The sequence below is a fragment of the Bidens hawaiensis genome, unplaced genomic scaffold (genome assembly GCF_021521415.1).
Source record: "Bidens hawaiensis isolate Kalapana, Puna unplaced genomic scaffold, B.hawaiensis_p1.1 tig00008634_1, whole genome shotgun sequence".
Taxonomy (NCBI): domain Eukaryota; kingdom Viridiplantae; phylum Streptophyta; class Magnoliopsida; order Asterales; family Asteraceae; genus Bidens; species Bidens hawaiensis.
The window spans coordinates 1,102,452-1,123,013 of record NW_027491623.1 but is presented as its reverse complement, the minus strand read 5'-3'; the positions used below and the strand labels follow the sequence as shown (position 1 = coordinate 1,123,013).

The 20,562-nt window shown below is 36.4% G+C and overlaps 2 protein-coding genes across 2 annotated transcripts; one reads left to right on the top strand and one right to left on the bottom strand.

Annotated features, from left to right (window-relative positions):
* The first annotated feature begins 6,508 nt into the window (after positions 1-6,508).
* On the top strand, positions 6,509-9,961 carry LOC143529658 (isoaspartyl peptidase/L-asparaginase 1-like). The gene is made up of 4 exons (XM_077025401.1): positions 6,509-6,748; positions 7,836-8,069; positions 8,200-8,286; positions 9,471-9,961. Exons 1-4 carry the CDS (start codon positions 6,587-6,589, stop codon positions 9,927-9,929), a joined length of 942 nt encoding a protein of 313 aa, XP_076881516.1. The 5' UTR covers positions 6,509-6,586; the 3' UTR covers positions 9,930-9,961.
* A 593-nt stretch (positions 9,962-10,554) lies between these two features.
* Positions 10,555-14,601, bottom strand: LOC143529656 (cleavage stimulation factor subunit 50-like). Its single transcript, XM_077025400.1, has 13 exons — positions 14,471-14,601; positions 14,162-14,245; positions 13,220-13,347; positions 13,032-13,104; positions 12,865-12,948; positions 12,637-12,723; positions 12,198-12,268; positions 12,066-12,117; positions 11,812-11,970; positions 11,341-11,495; positions 11,087-11,195; positions 10,917-10,973; positions 10,555-10,833 (listed from the first exon to the last, which is right to left on the bottom strand). Exons 1-13 carry the CDS (start codon positions 14,570-14,572, stop codon positions 10,678-10,680), a joined length of 1,317 nt encoding a protein of 438 aa, XP_076881515.1. The 5' UTR covers positions 14,573-14,601; the 3' UTR covers positions 10,555-10,677.
* Positions 14,602-20,562: the final 5,961 nt, after the last annotated feature.

Here is a 20,562-nt window from a genome sequence, read left to right as displayed (position 1 = left end):
TTTTGTTTAATCGGGCGGTAAGGACGTTGTCTTCTCTTGTTCTCTGGGTGTAGAGGTTTGTGCTCTGTGGGAGATCTCTACCCAGTTGCTTCTCCGTTTCCGCAAAGCGTTTTGCTGCTGTCATGATGGCATCCCATGTGGATGGCATGCCATCTTTACCTGTTAAGGTGCGGATGAGCTCTGGGTCGTTCGCGCCCTGGATAAAGGCAGCGCGAACAAGATCTTCGCTAATGTTACCCAGACTTAGCTTCTTCGAGTTGAAGCGAGTGATGAAGTCTAGCAAAGATTCATCTTCCTCTCGAATGCATTTGAGGATTGTCCATTGCTCCTCGGTATACTTTCTTTGCTGGCTGAAGTGTTGGCTAAACTTCTGTTGGAAGTCTGCCCAGTCGTAGATGTGGTTGACCGGTAGACGATCGAACCACGCTCTAGCAGCCCCGAAAAGCGTCATTTGGAACATGTAACACCACGTGGGTTCCGTCCAACTACTGACGGTTGCCCCCGCTATGAATCTGTTCAAATGATCATCTGGGTCGGATATACCATCATATGTGCCTATGCTGGACATTTGTTTGGCACTTTTTGGGGCAATTGCTTCTGCAATGTCCCTTGCAAATTTGGACGTTCCTGCATTTGCAACATTTGGTCTGAATGTTTTGGAGAAGTCACGTGGACTTCCACCTGTGTTTTTTGGTTTGAAGGCTTCTCCAAAATGCCTTCTCGGTTGGGAGTCCGTTTCCTTACGCTTCCCTTTTGCCCTATGGCGAGGGTTCGCGTCGGAGTCGGACTCCTCCGAGTCATCGTCCATGTATTCTTCGAATTCGTCAGCCTGTTGGACGGAACGCAAGCGTTCGTCCAACTCAGCTTGGAATTCTTTCTGACGTGCCTCCGCCCATGCCTTGACTTCATCGAGTGTTTGGCGGGGGAGTCTTGTTCGTTTTTCTAACTGGGTATCGGTGATTCCCAGTGAGTGATTATTTACTGCACTTGCCCCAGCTTGGGTAACTGGGGTAGTGTTCGTAAAATTTACTTCACTTGCCCCGGCTTGGGTAACCGGGGTAGTGTTTGTAAAGGCTGTGTAGCCGGTATTCCCCCCAGTAGCTGGGGTTGTGGTTACCGGAGTTTCTTTAACCATCTTTCCAGAAGTTTGAAAAAACTGGAAAAAAAATGAAGTTCTAGCTTTTATGCACGGATGGCGCCAATGAAGAAACACTAACCGGACCCCGGGCAGATTACGAGTAACCTGGGGGTTAGATAGATGTTTCCCACGAGGGGTTAGACCCGGTAAAGATGGTTCTTCTGATAACCTGCAAAACAGACACCGTGAGCTTGTCACTGAGAAGGGGGGGGGTTCCTCCTTGTGACCACCCTCCGGCGTGAGAATCAGACTAGATTGCTCTTTAAATATAAATGTATATTAAGAGATTGCTAGAGCAGATATCAGGTATAATATGATGATAATGTGATAAGATAAGATGATCATACCATTTGTGGTATTTATAGCCGAAGGTAGGTTTCCAAGGAGGTGTGGCCGGCTGCAACAGTATTCCTGTTCCACCAACAGTGGCCTACGCACGTGCCCTGCTGGTAGTTGGTGGGTAGGCAGCGGCTGATAGTGACCAGGCCTGCTGTGTACTATTCCTTTTCCACCAACCGCCGGCTATGCACGTGGTATGACAGGAGTTGGTGAGTAGGCAGCGGCTAATAGTGACATACAGTACAGGAGCATGCTGCTCGCCATACTGTTGTCAATAAGCTGTCGTATCTTTAGTCAGATCTTTTGCCCATACCTCGTCAGGTACAGTACAGAAGATCTTCCCTTATCGTGCGGACTGGCTTATTTGGGCGGGAGTATTCCCCCTCCCGCCCTTGTGCGGGATTGTTCCCGGCTTTGCTCATTCCTTCAGGTGACACTGAGTGATTGAGAGCTAAGTGCCTTGTGCGTGTAGCCTTGCTGCGCGGGTGGCCTTCCCTGATGGCTTGTATCCGAAGCTGCGGGAACAGGCGGAGTCCTTCACCATTGGGAGGCATTTCCTGCGGGAACAGCTTGCGTACTGCGCGTAAGGACGTCACGTCTCTGAGCATGGTGGGTCCTGCGGATCCAGTTGGTTTCTGCGCAGACGTCCCTCTTCAAGGTGAGTCTTGCGGGTCCAACTGGGCTCTGCTGGGACCTACCTCTTCAGTGGTCATATTACTTATTGGCTAACACTTGTCCAATATGTAACGTGTAATAGCCCAGTAGGCAAACCTTGTATACAAAACCCCACAATACCAGTAGTAACCATCCCGTAAGTCTACGGAGACTTAATCACTGTAATGTATTTAGAAAACTTTTAAAAATATATTTGAAAACATTTAGACCATCTGCCATGAGTTTTGTAGGTTTTGAAATTATCATGACAATGTCGGAAAAATAGTTGTCTCGCGCAAATGTTAGTTGTACAAAAACTCGAATGTTTCACCTTGCTAGTTTATAATTAAAGAAAACGCATCTTGGTATTAAGCACCTAGGATAAACACAATGTAGTATATCTAGATTAGTATAAAACCAATAATCATATCGATAATCACGAGAGTAGAAACTTTACACGATGGCACAATGTCTTACCTTAACAGGCAGAGCTTTTGGATTCACATATGTAAGTTTCTTTTGATCGGATAGGATATCGTTATGACACTCAGGTATTATACTATACTCTTTTATATATGTATGTATTGAGAATTTCAGAGAGATTAGAATTTTGGGACGAAGAGAAATATCTCATGTTCAACCTATTTATAGCTAATTCTGGAGCCCGTCGCGATACGCGATGGCCATTATATCGCGAAGAATCTTGTAGCTTCGCCGAGTCAGCCCTAGGCAAGCTACGTGGCACGCCATGTGGCACGCCACGTGTCTCATCTGCGTAACTTCCACGTCGCGATACGCAATGGGTTACTTGGATGGTTCATCGCGTATCGCTACGCCGCAAAGTTTCTGATAATGTTACACGTCATCGCGCTACGCGATGAGGCTAATCCAAACAAGTCGCGTATCGCGATGGAAGGATTATTAAAAATCTTAATTTTCCACAAAAATACTAATGCGGCCCTTAAGCGGCGATGCGAGCGTACTTGGATAAGTGCGCCATCAAAGCGCCACATTGCGTCCATCGCCCAACGCCCAACGCACTTCGCCCGAGCCGAGCCCTTGCCCGTGCGCGTTCGGGTGCTTCGCACCCTCCGCTAGGACCACTGGGTGGGATTTGTCTTATAAGAATATTAAGATATGAGTTTCCTTTCTTATAAAGAGCTCACTAGTTTTATAATCTAGCGATGTGGGGCAAGTACTTAAACTTCTATTTATACCATGGTGGAATCCTCTCATTTTCTTTCCTCTACCAATGCAAAATAGAATTTTCTTATTTTATTTATTTACTTTTTCTTTAATTTGTTTTGTGGTTTGTTACGTCTATAAACAATAGTTGGAACAAGCTGTCAAATTCATGATGATAAAAATTAACCTATATCACCAATCAATCAAACTATCTTATAGCCTATGCTATATGTTACATAACTTATAGGCAAATCATAGCACTTAGATTTTAAATAAATTACAATTTAATTAATAAATGGTACAATTTACATAACATGTTAAGAAGGGGCAAAATAGTCCATTTAAATATATGAATCATGTAAATTTTAATTCTTTAAACATAGTTATAATATTGTTCCCTAAACTTTAATTAACTTTTGTAAATTTAAATAATAGTTACAACCGTAACTCTTTGTCTTTTAACCATATATTCTTTTTAGTTTTACATCTAACCCAACTTCTACCCACGACCTTTAAACGGTCATAACATTTTCATATGCTAATATGTTTTTTTTTTCAAAGCCGACACCATAAAAACGAGAATTTTATTCTTTTTAATTTAAGTATAATATCGCCTTATTTTTTTAGTTAAAAAATTAACATTTACATAGTGGTGTTTGCGATCCGGCTTTGATGTTTTTAAATAAACAACTAGTAGCGGTTTTTTATCGTAAACTGAAACAGAACCGTTAAAAATTGAAACCAAACCATTATCAACGGTCTGTGTTCCCGCTGCATTGTGCCGGCGCCCGTCTAGTTATAAAATATTAATGAGATTAGCTTCTAAAGACATAGTTAACATCATTATCTTTTAATGATTACAGTTTGGTTCGACTCAGTTATTACTGTTTTTTGGTTCGGCCATATATTCGGTTACTTTCAGTTTTTTCGGTTTCTCACAAAACACAAAACCGAAACAAAATCAATATTACAGTTTTTAATAAAAATCGAAACCGAACTTTCGGTCTCTAATTCGTTTTGATTTTTTAGTTTCATACACACCCCTAAATTACACTACAAACATTTAGGGGGTGTTTGGTACAGAGAATGGAATTGTAGAGAAATGGAATAGAGAAATGGAATTGCAGAGAAAGGAAATTGGTCTGGAGAATGAGAATTGACTGTTCTGTTTGGTAGTACAGAGATTTCAGTAGAGAAATATAGCTGAGAATCATTTCTCTTGTTTGGTACATAGACAAATATGCAGCTCAGACGTCAAATAGGGAGTCAACAAGTATACAAATATATTAAAAAAATTAAGGTTAAGTGAATTGCCAATATAATTACACACTATACCTCTCCTGCTTCAGATGATTTTCGTTTCGTACAGCGCACATGATGTGATTCATCAACAATCAATACAGCCCACTTTTGCTTTAAAATGCTCTTCTTCAAATGATGCAGCATTGTATAAGATATGACAACGACTTTTGGAGACCTTGCTAAGTTTTCAGGATTATTTACATGACCAAAAACTGGAAGACAATGCAATTACAGAAACAAAGCATCAACTATTATAAGTTGCTCAAAAAGATATAGTTCTTACATTTACCAATTGTAATTTATGCCAATGATACTATTTGAAACAAGCTGAGATGACAAATAAAATGTGTATTTGCATCAGGTAAAACATGCACATGTTGAAGAGATAGTATTACCCTAAACTCCTAAAGAACAGACACTTACATTAAGACAAGAAAAACCAACCAACAAAATCATCATCAATATACAATCCAAAAACTAGTTATATACCCTATTTCCATATATTATTTGTCACTTTCTTAGATCATCAAGACTCAGGTACTATTATACATAGTGTAAGGAGGAGCAAGTACACTTCGAACCAGTTGCGCCTCTCATGATGCATTCCTCGATACCGAACATCACGGTTAACTTAAAAAAAAACAGCTTACAGTCGAATTTAAAATATTTCATCATCTGTATGCTAGTTTAAACTGCAACGCTATTAATTAAAATAAAATAACAGGATAACCCCTAGTTGAGAAAGATACCTAGATGAATATCAGAAGGCAAACAAGATGGAAGCCAATGCTCCAACTCTTCTGCCCATGTATATCTCAAAATAGCCGGGCACTCGACTAGAATTGGGCCTTCATTCATGAAACAGCTTGCAATTGCAATGGCTTAAAATCAAGCAAACAACTAAGTCAATGTATACTAGTTATCATCTGATTACAATTATTATTACCTGAAGTGTTTTCCCGAGGCCCATTTCATCAACAATGAGACACCTACCGCCCCTACGCAATCCAAACTTGACACCTTCAATTTGGAAGGGAAGCATCACCTCCAAGAGAGACTTTGAAAGTCCTCCCATTAACTCGTCTACTTTCTGTTCGGACAAGTGTTCAGGCCTGCAGGGCTCCCATCTTCCCTCAACATAAGCACGTGATAATACGCTTACAGCTCTGCGCGTCACGTAAGGGATATCTTCATACTCAATGCGCTCAGTCTTTAACGCTTTGACAACAGCGTCATAATCTTTCAAATGGAACACGCATGCCTCTCCACCGACATGAGTTTGTGTGTAATGCGATGGAACCACCTGGTGAATTAGGGCAATAATAATCAATAGAATAGAATGTAAGGAGGATTAATTAATAAATAATAAAACATACAATAGGGAGGCAGTGGGTTAACTTCTGGAAGCAATCGGCTTCACCGGGAAACGAGTAGCCGTCGACGGGCAATGGCTTGACGGAGAAGGAGTCCGGCGAGGAAATCTCGAGGCGGACGATGAATTTGTGAGTGGGTTTTTGGCACTTGGTTAGGTTCCAGGGTTCTTCGTGGTGTCCTGGTGACTTGCGCTTAAGAGGACGTGAGGCTGAGAAATGAAATCAGAGAAATCCAATTCTCCTCTTTTTTTAGAGAAACAAAATCAGAGAAATGGAAATGGTTTATTTCCATTTCTCACCTCTTTCTTTCATAAACAAACAAGAGAATTCTTTCTAATTCCATTTCTCACCCCTCAATTCCCTCTACCAAACACCCCCTTACAACTAACGTAATTATATTACACTATACTTTTATAAGTTGCATAATTTTATCGTGTCTTGTTGTAAAATGTAGTTTAAAAAAGTTACCCATCGGGACAATAAAACGAATAATATTAAAGAATTAATAATCAACGAAACATGCACTGAACCTAACAATCCCAAAACAAAACGAAACAAACCAATCTGTGAAGAGTTTTTGGACGTCACGGGAGTTATGGGATGGGCGATAGCTTTGCACGGCGGAGCCGGCGACATTCCGGTGGATATTCCGGCTGAACGCCGTGAGCCTCGAGAAGCTGCTCTCCGCCGTATCCTTCAGATCGGTGTGTCCGCTCTTAATGCCAAACGCTCGCCCTTAGATGTCGTTGAACTCGTGGTATTTATTATTCATTTATCAATCAGTTTATTATCAAAGTCAATTATTCGTGTAATTACTGTTCATTTCGTTTTTATGATCCGTTGTTAACTTTTTACCATGCTTGATCTTGATGTGAAGGTGACTGACGCACATGAGTGTCATCACTTTTTAGATTAAAATGCACAATTTCATTTCATGAGTATTAGTATATGTAGAAGACATGATGATTTGATGTCAATCATAATTGATATATAGGTTTGGATCAAATACAAATTAAATTAACGAGCTAACTGTGAGAATCAATTATTGTAATTATATATACAACACAGTGTAATTATACTGTAGTGTAATTACACTACAATGTAATTACATAATTACACTACTTATATATATATATAATTAAACTACTTGATTCCCACAGTTAATTTGTACGTTAACTTTCCTAGCTTGTTTTGATGTGCTAATTGTGACGAATGAACACATGAAAGTATCCAATGATTTGTTTAATTTTCTTTCACCTGATTTGTGTCGTTGAAAGTTATGTTCAATTGTTCATGACTTATTATAGGTTATATGGTTTGTTATTAGATGGGTGATCTTTTTAAATAGTGTGATCACTTTTAGATCTAACTCATTTAAGTATTTCGATTGGCACATGAAATCAAAATCTGATAATTTAGAAAAATCAAAAGCTGGTGTGTATGTTTATGCTCTGAAACTCTACCTGATATAGACCAAAGATTTGCGGTGTATAGGTTTTGAATTGTCACAACATTTTGCTGAAAGAACACAATGTTTCGTGAAACAGTGTTGTTGGCTGACAGTTAAAATGATTGATGGTCAACTATGGTAATTGGTTACCAACATTTTTTTATATCTGCAGTAATGACTTAGTGTTGATGAGTTGCTTCTATTAGTAGTAACTTAGTTAATAACACCACTTACTGCTGATCAAATTGTTACTAATGACTACACAGTTACTGTTGATCAATCAATTGCTACTGATCAAATAAATTAGAAGCAAGCTACAGAGGTTCTTAAATAAGAGAACTGATTTTTCGTATTAATACTTCTAATTCCCTATGAACCGTTGCACTAACTGTAGGTACGTGAGCTAGAAAACTGTCCACACTTCAATGCTGGAAAAGGGTCTGTTTTGACCGCCAATGGGACTGTTGAAATGGAAGCTTGCATCATGGATGGAAATACAAAAAAGTGTGGTGCAGTGTCTGGTGTCGCCACAGTTGTCAATCCCGTCTCTTTGGCAAGACGGATCATGGAGAAATCTCCACATGTTTATCTTGCATTTGATGGAGCTGAAGCCTTTGCAAGACAACAGGCAAGTTACACATTCTTGTTTGATTCATCATACAGATTTTTAAAACATTATTTGATGTATCTTTGTGTTTATAATATTCTTTATTGGAATGTGTTTTCTGTTCTGAATGCTTCTACTTTATATTGTTTAGGGGCTTGAAACCATGGATAAAAGTCATTTCATCACTCCAGAAAACATTGAGAGACTAAAGCAAGCAAAAGAAGCGAACCGAGTTCAGGTATGCTTTTTTGTGAGTTCAAATTCAAATAAAATATCACTAATTCATATCGGAAATTTTTACCTTCAGAGGTGGGAATCTTGACCCGTTTTCTTGTAAACGGGTCGATTCCATTTGTATTTATACTCTTACAGGTCAAATGGGTAAATAAAAAAAATAGTTTAAAAGAAATGAGTTGAAAGTTGTCATAAGTGTATTTTCAATGTATAAAACCTTCTACAGTAAAACCTCTATAAATTAATACTCGATAAATTAATATCCTCGATAAAATTAATAATTTGTATAGCTCCAACTTGGGACCAGTGCAAAATTGGACCCCAATTGATAAAATAATAAGATAATAACTTTTTTGAAATCCCAATTTATATATATTAGTCCCAACAAAACTATAAATTAATAATTACTAAAAGATTACAAATTCTAAGATTTGTCTAGTAAAAATGAATCTATAGTCACTTGTTTTTTGTTGAAATACCATTGCACCAAATCTTGTTGACTGCATCCTTGGTGATATCTCTTATACTCACCTAACAGTTTTCGTTATTGATAAGTCATGGTTGATTTTTGAACACCTTTTAGTTTAGGAACCATAGTTGATGTTATATGAAAAAATTTTCAATGGGCATTTTATAGTGATCAATTTATAACCATGATTAATGCACATGGAGAAGAAATGTGCCTTGAAACTTGTTTTTGTAATTTATTTTTTGGTACTGTGAACTTACTATTTACTTATTCAAAAGCAATGAACTTGACAATATCAATTAATTTGTGAATTTACATTGCACTTGGAGATTTAAAGGTATACGTAAAACCTCTTTAAATTAATAAATTATTAATTTATCGATATGATAATATCTTGCTAAATTAATAACATATCTCGATCCTAACATTATTAATTTATAGAGGTTTTACTGTAATTCCTTTCATGAAAAAAAAACAGATTATTATTTTCTTAATACTACTTAAACACTAATAAAAAATTTAAAGAGAAAACTGGTCATAAAGTGTTATGGGTTAACCTAGGCCCTTGGGGTATATATGAGCCGAGCCAAGCCCGTCTAAGCTTGAGATCGGCTCATTTAACTTAAAAGAGCTCGAGCTTGGCCGGTGAGTATTTTTTTAATCTCCATAATTAAGTATTTATATATATTTATAATTGTTATTTTTATATTTTTTTGTAGCAAGATTATTCACAACCTATAAAACCCGAAGAGCGAGATGGGGACAGCAAACTCGGAACAGTTGGGTGTGTGGCAGTAGACAGTCTAGGAAACCTAGCGGCTGCAACTTCAACAGGTGGTCTGGTGAACAAAATGGCTGGAAGGATTGGGGACACACCCCTCGTTGGTGCAGGGACATATGCCAACAAATTGTGTGCCATCTCTGCAACTGGCATAGGCGAAGCCATAATCCGTGAGACGGTGGCTAGAGACGTGGCTGCAGTCATGGAGTACAAAGGGTTAGGACTGAAAGAAGCGGCTGCTTACATTGTGGACCAGGTTGCACCAAAAGGAACCACTGGTTTGATTGGTGTGTCTGCTAAAGGTGAAGTAACCATGCCTTTTAATACAACTGGTATGTTCAGAGCTTGTGCTACTGAAGATGGATTCATGGAGGTTGCTATTTGGAAATCTGAATGATAATGGCCATTTTTATTAATCAATTATAATTATATTTATTATCAACTAATGATCAACTATGTAGATTGTTAGATTGTTGTTTATAGTAAACATTAACTTGACAACCATAATAAACTCTATTGGTATTTATAGCGGCTTCATGAGTCAGTTTTGGGTTCAAATCGAACGAGTTTTTGAAAACCATTTGATTTCGGTCTTGAAATTTTTAAGTTGAAAAAGACAAAACAATGCTATTAGGCCTAAGTCCTTTTGTCAATCATATAATAATAGATTATTTACATTTATAATAAAATTATAAGGGTTACACTAATTATTAAATTTGTACAAATTATTTAAAACTCAAAAGTAAAAAATGAAAATTCATAAATTCTTGGTTCGGTTTTTTTCCCGGTTTTATTTACATGCAAAACCAAAACAAAAAAGAAAGTTTGAGTTTTTACAAAAGTATAAGGCTAAAAAGTCAATTTTTGTTTGGTTTCGGTTATGGATCGGTTTTTTCTGTTTCATGCACCCATAGTTGGTAACATATGGCAGGTGGTAATCAACAAATATAATAATATATATAAACATAACACAAATTAATTTAGTTATTGCAAATCACTCTCTTGAAAAATCATTCAACATCATTTTGAAAGTTGCCATCTCAGAAAGTCGAACCTATCAAAACAGTTAAGATCTCTTTCATTTCTAATCATCATAATGTTACAAACAGATTCAACATCAAAATGCATCCTAGATTTCTACGTCACTAAGGAGTTTCCTTCCAAAATCTTATTGACTGATCGGTACCGCATGATACGAATGCTGACTCAGTAGGTGAGTGTTCGAGCCACCTGGGCGCACCTGCATGGTTAGATGGCCATCTAGCCACTTTTTCTGCACTCAGAGAATCCCATATGACAATCTGTGTATCAACAAGTTGAAGTAACCTCAGTTAAAAGCATTCAAAACAAACCAACATACCAAATGTGTTTAACTGCATCTAACCTCGTTACTAGGTTCATCGACACATAATACAAATTCTTCTGTATCGTTAAAGATCGCCTGTGGAAGATGACAAGCAAATGTTTGTTATTTGACCACAAACTTGTTTTTTGCTTTAAAAAAAAAAATAAAACAAAATATATTTATTAATGTTCATTAAATAATTAATATACCTGGCAACGCAATTGCGTGTGTGTGGCTCCAAGATAATGTTTGACTAATCTCCCGGTTCCAACTTCCCACAGCTTCACGGAAGAATCCTTTCCACACGAGAGAACATATCTAAAACAGAAACTAACAAGTCAATGCTTTTAAACAAAGAATGGTTCGGGTCAAGGTCAACCTGACCCGTTTTGACCTATTACACTGATAACATAATCAGTCCATTTTCCACCTCTAATTGGAAAATGACAAAAGCAATGTGTACCTTTGATCTTTGGTAAAACTTGCACTAGTGGCTTCACCTGATCCATGTGCACCAAGTATGGACCGAACAACATTGCTAGTTACCCCGTCCCATATTCTAATAGCCCCGTCTTTAGAGGCCGTTACATACATGCCACCTGTACATGAATATCTCACCTGCATCACCAAATACACAGATGATTAGGAAATGTATCTTCGGGTCAACATGTTATCAGTTAAGATTCGACCCAAGTACTTATGAATGGGCCAAAGTCTAATTTTTTCTTATAAACTTGGGGGTTATTTTGGTCATTTCACACTCACTTAACAGAAAAGTTAAGTATATCCATTTCAAGGACCAAATTTGTTACGTTTTTGCAAACTGGACTAAAGATGTAATTTCTGTTCGGTTGGGGACCAAAACCATAATATGGGCAAACCACAGGGACTATTCGTTTAGCTAATTCTAAAAGAAAATACAAACAATTAATACCTGATTTATTGCACTATTGACACTAATTTCTTGTACATTAGCCGAGAGGTAACACTGAAAAGTATTGACATCATACAAATGTGGAACATGATGATCGGTTCCCGCTAAAAGAAAATCTCCAGAAGCATGAAAAGATAAAGACCGAACATTGTGAGTATCCTGTAACATTCAACATCAAGAACCAAAAAGGAAGAATCTTTATAAAGAAATCTCAATATGTTATGTAATGAACTCAACTAATATAACATACAAACCTGGATAACCCTGGATGCTCTCTTCGCAGTGGTCTTAGAAAAGTCAAAAAACCTGCATTTTGATAATATTAAGATAACAAGTGGCTGGTGTGTGCTTACATTAATTAAGTGATTAAGGATTTAGCATTATACTTTATTGCGTTATCTTTGGCCCCAGATATCAAAATAGGATTTTGAGGATGGAAATCCACGTCATTTATCGGCTGCAGCAGTATAAGAATATTATTAGTTTAAGGTAACATGTACATTCAAGTTGTATTTTTTAGTTTAAATGGGTCAAATAGTGAAAATAAACGAGTCAAACAGGTTGAAAGTCGCCTAAAACTTTCTGAATAATTTACTGATTTATTTCAAAATTTGTTTTGTATTATAATAATTTTGCTTTTGTAATCATATTAGCATTAGTAGTAATGTACAATATCAAAAAATTACTTGTTTTGACCCGTTACCCAACCCATCCATTTTGTCAACTCGTAATGCAAGTGATTCAACAATAGTTCAGCGTTTAGGAGAACAAATTCATATTGATTTAAAACAAAAATGCATTTTTTTTGCATCAACAAAGACTTACTTGTAGATGGTCATAATATGTCCGCATTACGGGTCTAACAGGACCATCCTTTCCCTCTGGCAGCAGCATCTGCTTGAGTTTTCCTACCTGCACATGATACCGGCTTAATCTATAACGGGTCAAACAGATAAACTCAAAAATTATTATAAATCAAGCAGGTCAAATGGGCTGAACATTTTCTAAACCTATGTATTTAAAAATAGGATTAATAATGAATTTAAAAATTACCTCAAACAGTTTAATTGAATTATCTGCACTGCCCGATGCAAGAAACCTTCCATCCCGGCTAAATCTTGAACATCTTACTGCATTCTAAATGACAAAACACCAAATTGAAGTATTAACATGAGCCGATTTCAAACAATATAAAGTTCAAATGGATGCATAGTGCATACCTTGTGTTCTGAAACATGTTTGGTTTCGTGTTTTGGGAAAGTTTTTGATGAGCCTTTTGTATCATGTGCAACACTGTTAAGAATGAGGCATTTTTTTAGCAAATAATCACTTTCATAACGCATTGTCCGACAACCCTATAATCAGCCATATGCCAAATGAAGAAAAGTGGAATTAAGAACTTGATTACCTAAAATCGACAGAAACCACACGAGGAACTGGTATCGAGCCATATGTTGCTGGCAATGTTGTGTTTGAATCAAACAATGCAGATGTTGATAGTCCCCTCCCTGGTTCGTCTTTTTCCACTGCAAGACCCTGTTTACTTTTCAGACCCACAAATTATATTTAATTGGGCAGAGCTAGACATACACCACTTATCCTAACACAACTGACGTGTCATACGGGCCATATGGTCATTAAGGCCATATGATAGGGCGAAATGTGAACAAATGGGGCAATGGGCCATATGGAAGTCTTACATGCTATATGATAAGGCAAAAATGGTCATTCGGGCCGTATGATAGGGCGAAACGTGATCAAATGGTCCATATGAAAGTCATACGAACCGCATTATAAGGTGAAAATGGTCACATACAGCCTTATGATAGAGCATAACATGATTAGAGGAGCCATATGTAAGTCATGTGGGCCATAAGGTAAGGCAAAACACGGGCTGTATATATGATCGAACGGGCCATATGAAAGTCATACGTGTCGTATGGTAAGGCGAAAATGGGCACATATGGCCTTATGATAAGGCGAAAATGGTCATACAGGTCGTATTGAGAGGGCGACCAGTGACCAAACAGGCCATATGAAAGTCATACAGTCAGTATGATAAGGCGAAAATGGTCATATGGGTCATAGAGGGCCAAAATCATACAACCAGTATAATGCATTTGACTGAGAAAGAAATGACTTATGTGATCACTAACAACGTCATACAACCCGTATGACGTGGCACTCTGACACAGAAGTGACTGGCGTGAGTACGTGACCAATCAAAAAGTCATACGGCTCGTATGACCATTTTCCACCTTGCTACACAACCCGTGTATCTCCTTATTTATTTTTATTCACTCTAATCAAGATAATAAAAACCATTATAAAAAATCAAACACAAACAAACCTTGGCAACCAGCTCAAGAAGCTTGTTGGGAGAAGCTTCAACGGTAAGCGGCGTCATTGAAGCCGAAGCAACCGCACTCGCCGCCTATAAAACACACAACTAATTCTCAATCTAATTTCATAATCACTTAGTGTCAAAATAATCAAATTTAAAGAACCAAAGAGTTGCCCCTAAACCCTGACTCAAACTTTTTAAGCTAATCAACTTAATATCTTGTAACTAATCAACCAATTAAGCAATTGAACATGAGAATGAAATAAAATTTGAAAACTTTATGAATGTAATGAAGAAGACACGATGATATGATACCTGAGTGAGATTGTTGTGTCGAAGATGAGCAACGATTAGATTGTTCACATATCGATAAAGCTTACCTTCTTCTAATGTCTGTTCTAAATTATTCGAATCCATAATCCTAAACTATTATTATTATTATTATTATTATTATTATTATTATTATTATTATTATTATTATCAAAAACCCTGTTCGCGTCTTTCAAGTAAATGTATGATTTTTGACTTAAAAACTGAAAATTGATTTTCTTGAGCCAAAAACTGATTACCCAATTCGATTTCGGTTCGGTTTTACCGTATCCATGACCTATACCCGTTTATCTACCCGAACCCATTTAGCTATCTTGAACCACAATTTTCGTCACAAACATGGAAATTGAATCAATCATCGAATCATTACTGCCATACTAAGCCTAACTGACTCTTTAAACATGGTAAACAACAACCAATTGTCAAGTACAAACCAACCTAATCGGATCTTCAGAACCTTATAAATACATTATAATAATTCAATTAAATTGGTTCACAGCATCTCCTCAACCCCAATACAAATAACCCTAACCCTAATCGCTCGTAGCAGTGCTCTAACATGTCTGTTCGCAAGCATCGTGGCCGTCGGCCTTGTTTCCTTCGGTTGGCTTCAATTCGTTAACATACAAGGTAATTATTTGGTTTTTCTAGTTCGTTGATACATCAGTAATAATAGCGCTAACACAATTTCACTTAACAGTCCGTCCAAGTCCTTTATCAAGATCAAGAACGAGCCGTGGAGTAACGATGGCCGATCACCATCAATTCGTAACCCAAACTGGTAATTGTTATATGCATTTAGGTCGTTTATAACACATGATCAGTAACCCTAATGTTAATTAAACAAACATCAAGCGAATCGATCGATTCAAGAAGTTAGGGTTATAATCAAATTCAGTTGTATGAGTCTATGATTTCGTTTCAAGTTCTGACCAACAGACAACCCAACTCAACTGGTTTGGGGCGCAGGTTCCAGCCCCGGCCAGCCTACTTTTTGTTATTATTATTGTTATTTCAATGGTTTTAAAGGATTTGTTAATTAATTAAAGATAATAAGATAATATCAAATAGCAAATAAACATTATTATATTAAATCAACCTCAAAAAGTCACGTTTTCTTGACAATTAATCTCGCCGCAAGTTTTCGATTATATATATTATATATGTATGTATGTAGATATGTATTGTAAGTATATAGTAATAATGATCAATAGTACTTTGTAAAACCCAACACCGTTATTAATGATTTTTATCATGAACGTCTTTACAAATTTTTTATATTTACTACAAATGTGTATTATATGTATATATCAACAAGTCACGTTTCCTTGACAATTAATCTCATCGCAAGTTTTCGATTATATATATATATGTATGTATGTATTTATGTATGTATGTAACTATGTATCTAGATATGTATTGTAAGTATATAGTAATAATGATCAATAGTACTTTGTAAAACCCGACACCGTTATTAATGATTTTTATCATGAACGTTTTTATAATTTTTTATATTTATTATAAATGTGTATTTTATATACACACACATGTATTATTTAAAAAAATAATATAAAAATAATATAAGTGTGTTAAACGCACTAGTGATGTTTTACCATTAGATTTTCAAATATGTATTTTGTGATAATCATGTATTTAAACGTTTGTATTATAATTATATATTATCACATGTAAATATTTATTTTACATATTATAATTAACTATATAAATATTATATTTCGACTCATAGTTATTTATCTAAACTAATCATTTATAATTAATCGATAAACGACCATATTTATTTCCATAATAACATTATTTAGTTACGCGTTGTTATCATTAAGATTATGTATATACTTATACTCATATTATCATAATCACATCCCGGATTATATCTAAACTAATTATTTATAAGTTCGATTTCATGATTATTTAATTAATGATTTCTTTTGCAGTAACAATAACCATAGAAATTAATTGTCAATCGTTCAATCAGTAATAATCTAATCACCAACATAACTCAAATCACATCGAAGCCTTAAATTCATTATTCGTGTCATATCATTTGTATTTATCTCATAGTGTTATACTATTTAACTAGGAATCCTTGTCGGTGAATCCCAAAGGGTTTCAACGGTTCGCATTCTCAAATCATCCATTGGTCTTTCATTTATTGAGTAATCACTCCCCTATTTTGCTTGTTTTCGAATGTTTTGGGGACCCTTGCGTACCAACTATTAAATTAATACTATTATTTCTCAAATGCAAACTGTGATCTTTGTTTAGTGTATCAATTGAATGACTACTTGTTATTTGTCATCTGCTTATGTGTTTACTGTTTTTTACCCTTTTGTGGATTGAGTTTAATATAATAATTAAGTAAATGCAATATTTTAGTATTCGAAAAGGATATAGTTAAAGCATTAATTGGATGCATATATATCAAATTGTGACAATCGTCAATTTCAGGTTAACTCCGTTAACTCAACTCCGTCAATTCAAACTTAAGATCATTGAATCTATAACGCACACCTCATTACATTTAAACTAGGGTTTAAATGACGCTTAACACTTACTACATGTGTAGTCTTTCGGGAATTGCACCGAAACGCAAACGAGTTGACGCAAACGATTGGTGAATAAACGAAAAACGTCAAAACAGTAATTATGTGATAATTATGTGTTAGACTTATGTGTTGTGTGATAACATCGTTATAAACACTAACTTAAGTAATACTTAGAAGTGGAGGGACCAAAGTGTAACATAGATTATTATAAATAATAATAATAATAAACTCAACCTTGGAAAGGTGTGGTTCGCTTTGGGAAGCGAAACAAACTCAACCCACGATACGTTGGTCCTTACCGGATAACTGAGCGCATTGTTCCGGTGGCGTACCGACTGGACCTACCAACGGAACTCAGTGGCGTACACAATGTATTCCACGTATCCAATTTGAAGAAATGCCTATCTGATGAAACCCAAGTAGTCCCTTAGGACGAACTGCAAGTTGATGAACAGCTACGCTTTATTGAAGAACCAGTTGAAATTTTGGATTGGGAAACCAAAACACTCAAGCACAGCAAAATTCCGATCGTTAAAGTTCGTTGGAACTCGAGACGTGGACCGGATTTCACGTGGGAACGCGAGGATCAAATGATGAAAAATTATCCTCACCTTTTTGAAGGGTTGACTAAACACCGAAAACCGCGAAACTCGGCAAACCGTCAGAAATCACCGGAGGTATGAATTAAATTTCGGGATGAAATTTCTTTCTACTAGGGGATGATATGACAAACTGAAAATTTTTCTTACTTTTTCAGACACTCATCACGACTTGACTCAAATTTTCGGGACGGAAATTCTTTAACATGGGAATGATGTGACAATCGTCAATTTCAGGTTAACTCCGATATGACAAACTGAAAATTTTTCTTACTTTTTCAGACACTCATCACGACTTGACTCAAATTTTCGGGACGAAAATTCTTTAACATGGGAATGATGTGACAATCGTCAATTTCAGGTTAACTCCGTTAACTCAACTCCGTCAATTCAAACTTAAGATCATTGAATCTATAACGCACACCTCATTACATTTAAACTAGGGTTTAAATGACGCTTAACACTTACTACATGTGTAGTCTTTCGGGAATTGCACCGAAACGCAAACGAGTTGACGCAAACGATTGGTGAATAAACGAAAAACGTCAAAACAGCAATTATGTGATAATTATGTGTTAGACTTATGTGTTGTATGATAACATCGTTATAAACACTAACTTAAGTAATACTTAGAAGTGGAGGGGCCAAAGTGTAACATATATTATTATAAATAATAATAATAATAAACCCTAATTCACCTTTTCTTTTCTTTTCCCCTACCCCGATCGGAACTCTCCTTCTCCCCACCCTCACGGCTGCCGCCACTTATACACACACATACAATCAAGTTCTCAAGTCTTTGATCGAAGATTAAGGTGCTAGGAAGGTATAAACGACTATCCTATGCATTCTTTATACTTAATTTTGATGTTTAATGGGTTAATTGTAAACCCTAGGGGCCGATTTCATGTGTATATGTAGTTAATATGATTGTTGTTAATTGTATAATGATTTGATAACTAGATTGGATATTGTTACATGTTAATTGCTTGTGTCTTTGATTTGAGTTCAAACAAAAACCCTAATCATGTATGTAATGGTAATTGATGTGCATGGATAGTGTTTATGGAGTCTAGAGTGTTATATGAATGCATGATGGTCCATAGATAGTTAATATGTTGAGTTTGGATGCTAACAGTTTCTGGACAGATTGTGTTATTGATGTTTAATTGACTGTAACGAAGTGTAAATGTGAAAATTGGTTGAGATTATTGATACTACAGTAAACTAGGTTGAGTCTAGTTTCTAAAGAATGTAAATTTGCAATTTTTGGACGTGGAAAAGTTAACTTTTATGATTTTACAAAAACGTTATGCAAAGCTGAGTTGTTAGACCTGCTGTTAGGTTGTTTTGTAAATGTTATATCTCATGAACTACGAGACCAATTGGGTTGGTTCCACTTCTGGAAGTTGACCTATTGAGTTAGGAACCTAACCCAAGTGGTCTTGCATTTATTGGATTTTTCGTTTAACGGGAATTGCAAATAACATTCTGTTGCGCATGAATTTGACTGTTATGAGTTTGCTGTAATGATTTGATGATTGTGAGAAACCTATGTGGAATAAAAATAAAATAAAACATGTTCTGGAAACCTAATACATGTATGCTTTTGTGATGATTTTTGATGAATTAATTGAGATGCTATGATCGGTGGAATAGTACAATCTTTCAAGTAGAATTTCTGTCTCGGTGAAACTAGCTGCTGAGTTTTGTGAAAATGCATGAAACATGATACTTGCTATATAATTGTTATGATTTGACCAAATTGCCCTCATGGAGAATAATGGCTAGTTAATTGTTATGTGTTGACCAAATTGCCCTTACGGGGAGTAATTGCTAGTGATGTACTTTATGAATACATGACACGTAAATAATTGCTTACACATGTAACGTATCACAAATACATTTGTTAAAGTCACACACGATTCACAAACGAAACACGAAACATGTTATGTGCATAGGTATTATGTGCCGGGTCTAGAGACTCGATAATATTCCGACACTTAGAAAAATCTCTTTGTTGTTTTAGAACGCTAGAGAGAGTTTTTCTGTGACGCGCATCTTGGTGATTTAATTTGGGAATTTCTTCGCAAACAGTGAGTTTCACTTTCCCCTTTTTAAACTTTTTAGACGCTTTTCACTTGGGGGAGATAACATACTCCGAAAACGCATTTAAGATTTTGTTAATATAGATTATATATCACTTGTAAAGACTAAGTGGCAAACGCGTTAACTAAAGTCCTTCATTCACATCGAACCGTTTAATATTGGATAATAGCGAGTCATTGTTGAGTAGTACTACTGGGTTTGACAAACCCCACCCAACGCTAAACTCGACTGGAGGTCGAGCGGGTGTAATCTTGGCTAAACACATACCATGGTCTGGATGACCTGGTGGCAAGGCAAATGATAAACAGTCAGCTTCGGTGTCGAACACTTAGTGATACTTGTTTTATTGGCTAGCTACCTATAGATATATAATTGACATAACACTATCTGGTAACGCAAAACGCTGTAACGCAAAACGCTGTAACGCAAAACGCTGAACGCAAACGCTAAACGTTTTATTTTTATATAACTTGTGAACTCACCAACCTTGTGTTGACACTTTTAGTATGTTATTCTCAGGTAGCCGAGGCGGGCGAGCGATTTAGGATCATGCATTGCTTGAAACACTTTTAATTATGCAAACTTATTTTAAACTGTTATCATTGGTTTTTAAGTCGTCCTGCGTGACGCAACATTGGTTTCTATGGTTTTACGCTTCCGCACTTATTTTCAGTTAAACGTTTTTATGGTTTGATTATAACTAATGATTCCGATCCTGTTAGTTCACACCCTCTGACGGTAAAACTCCGTTAGTGGATTTTGAGGGTGTGACAGATTGGTATCAGAGCCATTGGTTATAGCGAAC

Coding starts and splice junctions, on each gene's coding strand:
- LOC143529656 (XM_077025400.1), bottom strand. CDS start 14,572: ATGGATTCGAATAATTTAGAACAGACATTAGAAGAAGGTAAGCTTTAT. Junction 12,949..13,031: donor AACATGTTTCAGAACACAAG/GTATGCACTATG, acceptor TTTGTCATTTAG/AATGCAGTAAGATGTTCAAG. Junction 11,196..11,340: donor AGTTTTACCAAAGATCAAAG/GTACACATTGCT, acceptor TTTCTGTTTTAG/ATATGTTCTCTCGTGTGGAA.
- LOC143529658 (XM_077025401.1), top strand. CDS start 6,587: ATGGGATGGGCGATAGCTTTGCACGGCGGAGCCGGCGACATTCCGGTG. Junction 6,749..7,835: donor TAGATGTCGTTGAACTCGTG/GTATTTATTATT, acceptor CACTAACTGTAG/GTACGTGAGCTAGAAAACTG. Junction 8,287..9,470: donor AAGAAGCGAACCGAGTTCAG/GTATGCTTTTTT, acceptor ATTTTTTTGTAG/CAAGATTATTCACAACCTAT.